General features: G+C 37.6%; 1 protein-coding gene across 3 annotated transcripts in view; it reads right to left on the minus strand.

Annotated features, from left to right (window-relative positions):
• The window catches only part of LOC136849080 (uncharacterized), a 1,041,516-nt gene that overhangs the window by 184,139 nt on the left and 848,171 nt on the right, over positions 1 to 9,206 (minus strand). For all 3 annotated transcript variants that reach the window (XM_067122009.1, XM_067122007.1, XM_067122010.1), the window contains exons 15-17: positions 3,145 to 3,403; positions 1,912 to 2,126; positions 765 to 1,117 (exon numbers count right to left, since the gene is read on the minus strand). In XM_067122009.1, coding sequence (XP_066978110.1) covers positions 765 to 1,117; positions 1,912 to 2,126; positions 3,145 to 3,403 — 827 coding nt within the window. The remainder of the gene's footprint in view (positions 1 to 764; positions 1,118 to 1,911; positions 2,127 to 3,144; positions 3,404 to 9,206) is intronic.

A 9,206-nucleotide genomic window follows, 5' to 3' on the forward strand; every position in this document is an offset into this window, starting at 1 on the left:
GCAAATCTGACTGTTTGTTATATGAACGGTTTCAAAATACTTAACAAGCTACTACAGTATTTATTTTAATTTCTCTTTTTGTCGAAAATATGTGCTGTTCTTCCTTTTGCACTTTTTCCTTTTCCTTGCATTTCTTCAAATGGCTATCAATTTTGTCTATGAGCTTGTCTCCTTACCAGAACTATTGTTTTGTACTGACTGTAACAAAAGACCTATAAAATGAATTTTGAAGTTCTACTTCAGTACTATTCACACTGCATTCTGCCTAGGATGGCACTCCTTATCTGCTCCCCCTCGGTCATTTCCCACACAGCTATCGAACTCCTTTAACTTAAAGTTGCCTCATTTAAGAACATGCCAATCGGCAAACCATATTCAGGTCAAAAATATTACTGTGAACCACCAATCTTGATTGCTCGGTGATGGTGATAATAGTAATAACATAACCTACACTTTACCTACTTCTTATATCAGACCAATGTGCTTAATATATGCAAAACATAAATACTTTTCTTTCTGGATCAAAAAGGGGGCATGATCTTCACTCTGATTTTTATCTTCATAACTTCACATACTGTAAAATGCAATTACGTGTTTAATCAAACATAGCTGGCAAGTTTTGAAATAGTGTATAGTCAAAACTCTGTTCTGTAAGTGAATGATACTGAATGATACATAAAAGCTGTAAATTTAGACTTTTAGTTATGCTGGGCTTTTAATTTCAGTAAACTACAAATGATTGTGTACCTAAAAACTAAACTCACCTCAACATAATCATCTTGGCACTTCTGGTTCGCAGAGTTCTTGCCATTGATAATACTATTGGAGTTTTGAGGCTGAGAAGTGTCGATTGATGTGGAAATAGCACGGGTGAATCTACGACTGTGATGAGTAAAATTTGCAGATGGTGGCAGAGACGCTGATGTGGAAGAGGAGGTGCTAATAAATGGATGAGGAGTAGCAAAAACCTTCTGAGCAATGGGGCCTGGTTGGTCGCCTACATCAGTTTCGGGGGACAATGAAGATGGTGCCGAAGCTGACTTTTTATCATCTTTTGGGATGGGTTCTTTTGCACCCACCTCAAATGTTTGGAACTGCAGCCATATTCTTTCATTCACTGTTAGGTTGGATGAGAATGAAATGTTTGTGTCAGGGCAAATTCATGTTTGTATTTTAGACTCAAATTTTACATTATTCTAACAAGAAATAAGTGTCTACTACAGCAACTAAATTTTTGGGGGGAATAAACAAAATCTGGATACACACACATTATATATACGTATTATAGCAAAACTTCTCATTCAACTAATTTCTGAAGCTTTTACCATGCTAACCAAGGAAGGGGGAAAGGTAACTGAAAATGAAACATAATTACCTGCATTTGCAAGTAATTATCATATTACAAGATATAGAAAATAAGAAAACATCATAGCAAGATGTGTAAAAAGCTTTAACTCTGAAACACTTAACAAGATGTGCGAACCTTACACATATAAACATTTACAAAAATGAAGGCTTTCAGCACTTTCACAAAAAAAAAAAATCATTTATCAAAACTGTGGGTAACAATAGTAAGAACTATGAAAGACAGGGTCATGAAGATCACTGTAAATCAGTAAAAGCTAACACTGACAGATCAATTGGCTACTTGAATATTCCAAAATCCTGAGGTTTTACAAAACTGGAGGCATTTGGATGGGGACTTAGGTTTCACATCCAATCAAGACTCAGTAGCAATAGAAGTGTCATGGGTCAAAAACAGGTTAGAAAATGGCGAAGAATATGGCTTAAGATGGTAGCTAGTGAAGAGTAACCCATTGTCTTATCAAAAGAAGTCTGTCTTCAAGAGCTGATGGTGGGAAAAAGCTATGTATTCTTCAACATTAAGTGAAGCTTTCAAGCAAGTCTTACCAGAGGCTTTGATAGTTGTTGTGCAGTGGATGCTGTCAAGGTTGAAGTAGGGAAAGTTGGGTGAAGTGATGATTCCTTGTGATTGACGTAATTCCTGGTGGGGGCAGGATGATATGTCGACGACTCGCCAGCGTCCCATTACTCCCGCCCCCACCACTGACCAGTCAGAGTGGAAGGTCACCACAGCCTCATTACTTTTGGATACATAATCAAACCTGGGAATATGGAACTTCAGTTAGTTTTTGCATGAATATGATTCATTACAAGATGAATGATGATGAAATTTTACAAACAAGTTAAGCTATTTTTGCACCGTCAGGTAAAAAAATCAGCCCTTGTACTGTTTTTCTCATCATTAAATCTCCAAGGTAAAATTCTGATTTTCTAACCTGAGACTGCAGATGACACCAAACAACTTGATGTTCATATTTTATCTAAGTTTAGGAAAACAGGAAAAAGAGAATAAAAAGGACTAACCATGAAGTAACTGATGGACCTGGTTTTTGAAAAATGAAAACAGAAAATGAGGAAAGAAAAAAAGATAACCCTGAAATAACTGATAGAACCCATTCGTGAAAAAAGGAACATAAGTATATAAAATGAAGGCTGCATGGTAGTGCAAAAAAAAAAAAAAAGTCATGAACTGAACTGTCCAAATGCTGCTGATCTCTACCAAGCATTAGCAATGACATGGTTGCTTGGAAACTGTTATACAGCCGTCAGAAAAGAGGTACATACGCCTTCTGTTAAAGGAATACTAACTGAATTAGTACTCTGAGGTAAGAGACTGCAAGTACAAAAATTATCAACAGTATCCACTTAAAATTTTATCACACAAAACTGACAGAGTTGTATAAGGAATATAAAGAGAAATACATGAAGAGTGCCTGGGAGGCAATGAACTGTACCAGTCAGGCTAAGTAATAACTCATTAAGATTATCATAAGTTGCTATGTCATCATGCTCAAGCAGCAAGGAATTAAAAACTTATAAGGAATCCTAGAAGTTCAAAGCAGAAAATGTTTGAACATACAGATCCTATTGCACATTTAGGATATGCAAATACAAAATAACTACTGAATATTCAGTTTAGAAACTGGCCCATGTTGTAGACCAATCGTTTGGTGTTCAATAACTCCTTTATTGATATCCTGAACAAGAAATTTGTCTTTTAACACATGTTACACTAAGCTAAGAATCAAGATATATGGTTTAAGAGTGTGTGTACTGTACCTTTCCATGTCCTTTAAATGTCGTCCACAATACCGTGTCATGGAATCTTGAGGCCCACTCTGGAGGCCTACATAATCGTAGAGGCAATCCTGCTGGTACTCTAGGTCTATTTTCGTAAAGGTGATAACCAATCGAGAACTAGCTGGTCCGCGGAGAGTGATGGTCAGGTGCAAGTTGTTAGGGTATTGGGAAGGATACCCAGGAGTTGTTAGATTTCCCCCATATCCTGTCACCACAATGCTCTTGGCTGTTGGAGGTTCTGTTTAAAGAGAATATCATTCACAAAAATAAAATACATAACAGTAAAGGAAAAAAAAATGAATACTGATACAAAGAAAACATGTCGACCATCTTTGCGTTGTCTTCTCAAGTCCAGATTTTATGAAGGAAGATAAAAGCAAGACTTATAAATTATGCTTTAAATCATGTCCATTGATATAATAACAAGTAGTGAGTAGATATATAAAGGATAAAGAATACAGACCTTTGTGTTATTGTTAATTAACAATTTCTTTTTTCTCTTTTAAAAATTGTTTTTCTATGAAGAAAAGACACAACATCCTCTGCCTCTAAGGTAAAAACTGGATTTCATCATGCTTTGCATTTTTACCTATGAGAACTGCATTTTTTTTTTACAAAATCACTCGACTCCTATAAAATTGTAAATTTTCAAATATATGCCACAAGATGGTAACTTGTTACTGCCACCTTGCAGTGTAACAGGATGGTAAGGAAAGGTATACACAAATTATGAATATCTAGAAGTAGCCTTTGCCAGGAAAGCTTGATTACAATGGGTGTGGTTTACAATGTAAACAATGTATTTTGAGAGTACTGTGGAAGCAATTCAAGTCTTCTATAGATCCACTAAAGACTGTTCTCTACAAGCATTTTAACTGAATTGTTGAAGATGAAAAAATTATGATTCTTGTAAAGGAAAATAATTCTGGCAATACTTTACTGATGATTTGTATTTGTCAAACAAATCTGCTAATGGTAGGTATTTTCAGTATGAAGGCTATGATCAAGCTTAAGGTCTCAGAGCCATTAACCTGGATGTCATCTGGTAAGGATATTATGAGTGTCAAATAAGTTCTTCATATCACAGTTCGATGGTCATGTCCATGGTGAAAGTTGAGTAAATAATTATGGAATTTGGAGCCATAATCCCAACTTTTGGCAAAAGCTTTACAAAAGTGTGCAAGACAGGGACATTAACAAGACAGAGAAACAGGTGATATCTCTTCATCTGTATCTAGTATCTATACACGGTGAACTGCTTTTTTACCAAGTCTGAATGAAACCCCTTCACCCATGTAGGAGGAGTTATGGTGACAAGGTAAGTGCAATGCAATAATGATCAGAGAGAGGGACAGTCAAGACAGATTTAAAAGTTAAAAGATCACTTATAAGTAGCACTGGCAAGGGAAACAACACACTGATGTACAATGGCCTATAGACTGAGCACAAAAACACAATGATCGGCACTCAAACCCCTTCATTAAAGCTATATACAGGAGGACTAACCAGTGGCTGATGATGGCTCAGCAGGTAGCCCTGTGTGTTCTGCGACCCATCACACGGTGGCTATGGTTGTGTTGACCGTGAAATCTATCAAGCGTGAGTGACCTTGCTTAGCTACCATGGCCCTGATCTCCTGTGATGGTCAACCTTTGTACCAAGTTTGATTGAAATTCATTCAACTATGTAAGATGAATTGCATTACTGTACCATGGAAACGTGACATACACAAATGGACAGACAGCTGGGCAATCCCCTACATTCGTATCCATGCATGATGGACTACCTTTGTATCAAGTTGGATTGAATCCCTTCAATCTTGTAAGAGTTGTTGAGATACTAAAGCAAACATGACAGAAATACTGATGAGCAGACAAAAAGATGATCTCACCCTATGCACATCTATGCATAATTTTCTACATTTATACCAAGATTGACGAAGATCTCTTGAACCATAAAGAAGCTGCAATGATAAGATAAGTGTGACAAACAAACTAACATACAGATTGACAGATAGGCAAACCATCTCCATTCACATGCATCTATGCTTGGTTTTCTCACTTTGTACCTAACGTATACAAGAGGTTGCAATGACAAGATAAGTATGACACTGAGGGTCTTATTTTGTACCAAGTTTGAGGAGGTGCAACACACTAAATATAACAGATGCACAGACATATGGGCAATCTCTCTTCATTAGTACCTATGTATGATAATCAACCTTTATGCCAGGTTTGGCTAATATCTCTTCATTTCTCTTCATGAACGCCAAAGCATGGTAGTCTACCTTTCAACCATGCGCAAGTTGTGATGACATGGTAAGTGCGACAAGACATACTGATGACAGTTGAGGTGACAGGAAGACAGCCAGACAAATGGATGGATAAACAAATCAACTGACAAAGAAAGGGTAAACTAGTTCCTTAAACTTGTCAGTTGGGTGTATCTAAGCGAGAAGGTACTTTGCATCGCTTTCACTGAAATTCCCTCAACCATGTAAGAAAAGTTGTGATGCAACATAAACATAACAGATGCACTACCAGAGGGAAAGACAATCTCCCTTCTTGCAGATATAGGAATATCTGTCTACCTTTCCACTGAAATCCCTTTACTGTGTACTGTAGAGTTATGATGACAAAGTACGAAGGATGGACAAACAGACGATGTTTGGAGAGAAAAACTATAGTCCTCACCACATACTCTTTGGGAGTGGACTGAAAATATTCATACATCCGCATGGCTAAAAACAGAATTGTTAGATGAGCAAATCTTTACAAGTTTCTCTTCTGTAAATATTATAAAACAAACTACTCTAACAGTAGGATCTCTAAAGTATTCCATTTCCTAAACTTGCCAAGGTCTGCAATACTCTTTACTACAAGTGCCACTCAGCAATGAACATAAAGGCTCGCCTTCTGATAACCTGCAAAATCTAAGTAACAAAGTCCCCATAGTATAGCCTACATTTGAACACTCAAGATAACCCACATCCATCAAAAACCCCAATAATTTGCAGCCAAAAATAACATGCTATTTACACCTTATATATATATATATATATAATATATATATATATATATATATATATATATAATATATATATATATATATATATATATATATATATATATATATATATATATATATATATACATATGTATATATATATATATACATATGTGTATATATATATATATATATATATATATATATATATATATATATATATATATAATATATATACACATATACACACACACATGTTCCACCCTTAATAAACTCCCCCTTCATGTTCTACCTTAATATGTTCCCCTCTCATGTTCCACCTTAATAAGTTCCCCCTTCATGTTCCACCCTTAATACGTTCCCTCTTTATGTTCCACCCTTAATAAATTTCCCCTTCATGTTCCACCCTTAATATGCTCCCCTTCATGTTCTGCCCTTAATAAGTTCTCCATTCATGTTCCACCCTTAATATATTCCCCAATTCATGTTTCACCCTTAATAGGTTCACCCTTCATGTTCCACCCTTAATAAGTAACCTCCTTCATGATCCACCCTTAATATGTTCCCCCCCATATTCCACCCTTAATAAGTTCCCCTTCATATTTCACCCTTAATATGTTCCCCTTCATGTTCCATCCTTAACATGTTCCCCTTCATGTTCCATCCTTAATATGCTCCCCCATTCATGTTTCACCCTTAATAGGTTCCCCTTCATGATCCGCCCATAATACGTTCCCCCTCATATTCCACCCTTAATAAGTTTGCCTTCATGTTTCACCATTAATAAGTTCCCACTTCATGTTCCACTCTTAATAAGTTCACTTTTAATATGTTCCCCCTTCATGTTCTACCCTTAAGTTCCCCTCCATTTTTCACCCTTAATATGTTCCCCTTCATGTTCCACCCTTAATAAGTTCCCCTTCATGTTCTGCCCTTAATAAGTTCCCCTTCATGTTCTGCCCTTTATAAGTTCCCCTTCATGTTCCACCCTTAATATGTTCCCCTTCATGTTCCACCCTTAATGTTTCCCCTTCATGTTCCACCCTTAATATCTTCCCTTCATAATCCACCCTTAATGTGTTCCCCTTCATGTTCCACACTTAATAAGTTCCCCTATTCATGTTTCATCCTTAATATGTTCCCTTTCATGTTCCACCCTTAATATGTTCCCTTCTTGTTCTACCCTTAATATGCTCCACCTTCATGTTCTGCCCCTAGTAAGTTCCCCCTTCATGTTCCACAATTAACATGTTCCCCTTCATGTTCCACCCTTAATATATTTCCCCTTCATGTTTCACCATTAACATGTCCCCCTTCATGTTCCACCTTTAATATGTTTCCCCTTCATGTTCTGCCCTTAATAAGTTCCCCCTTCATGTCCCACCCTCAATATGTTCCCCTTCATGTTTCACCATTAATATGTTCCCCTTCATGTTTCGCCCTTAATAAGTTCCCCCTTCATGTTCCACCCTTAATAAGTTTCCCCTTCATGTTCCGCCCTTAATATGTTCCCCTTCATGATTCATGTTTAATGTGTTCCCCTTCATGTTCCACCATTAATATGTTTCCCTTCATGTTCCGCCCTTTAAGTTCCCCCTTCATGTTCTGCTCTTAATAAGTCCCCCCTTCATGTTCCACCCTTAATATGTTCCCCTTCATGATCCACCCTTAATATGTTCCCCTTCATGTTCCACCCTTAATAAGTTCCCCAATTCACATTTCACCCTTAATATGTTCCCCTTCATGTTCCACCCTTAATATGTTCCCCTTCATGTTCCACCCTTAAAGTGTCCCCTATTCATGTTCCACCATTAATATGTTTCCCGTTCATGCTCCGTCCTTAATAAGTTCCCCCATCATGTTCCACCCTTAATATATTTCCTTTCATGTTCCACCCTTAATATGTTCCCTTCATGATCCGCCCTTAATAAGTTCCCTTTCATGTTCCCCATTAATAAGTTCCCCTATTCATGTTTCACCCTTAGTATGTTCCCCTTCATTTTCCAACCTTAATATGTTCCCCGTCCATGTTCCACCCTTAACAAGTTCACCCATCATGTTCCAACCTTAATGTTTCCCTTTCATGTTCCACCCTTAATAAGTTCCCCCTTCACATTCCACCTTTAATAAGTTCCCCCTTCATGTTCTGCCCTTAAGTTCCCCAATCATGTTCCACCCTTAATATGTTTCCCCTTCATGTTCCACCCTTAATAAGTTCCCCCGTTATGTTCCACCCTTAGTAAGCTCTCCCTTCATGTTCCACCCTTGATAAGTTCCCCTTCATGTTCCTTAATATCTTCCCCTTCATGTCCTGCCCTTAATAAGTTCTCCCTTCATGTTCTGACCTTAATAAGTTCCCCCTTCATGTTCCACCCTTAATATGTTCCTCTTCATATTCTGCCCTTAATAAGTTCCCCTTTCATGTTAAACCTTTAATGTGTTCCCCTTTATGTTCCACCCTTAAGTTCCCCTATTCATGTTCCACCTTTAATATGTTCCCCTTCACGTTCTGCCCTTAATAAGTTCCCCCTTCATGTTCCACCCTTAATATGTTCCCCTTCATGTTCTGCCCTTAGTAAGTTCCCCCTTCATATGTTCCCCTTCATGTTCCACCCTTAAGTTCCCCCTTTATGTTCCACCCTTAATATCCCTTCATATTCCACCATTAATATGTTCCTCTTCATGTTCCACCCTTAATATGTCCCCCTTCATGATCCATCCCTAATATGTTCCCCTTCATTTTCCATCCTTAATATGTTCCCCCCTCATGTTCCACCCTTAATAAGTTCCCCTTCATGTTTCACCCTTAATATGTTCCACTTCATTTTTCACCTTTAATATGTTCCCCCTCATGTTCCACCCTTAATAAGTTCCCACTTCATGTTCCACCCTTAATATGTTCCCCTTCATGATCAACCCTTAATGTTCCCCCCTAATATTCCAACCTTAATAAGTTCCCCCTTCATGTTTCACCCTTAATAAGCTCCCCCTTCATATTCCACCCTTAATATGTTCCCCCCTCATGTTCTACCCTT

The sequence above is a fragment of the Macrobrachium rosenbergii genome, chromosome 20 (genome assembly GCF_040412425.1).
Source record: "Macrobrachium rosenbergii isolate ZJJX-2024 chromosome 20, ASM4041242v1, whole genome shotgun sequence".
NCBI lineage: Eukaryota > Metazoa > Arthropoda > Malacostraca > Decapoda > Palaemonidae > Macrobrachium > Macrobrachium rosenbergii.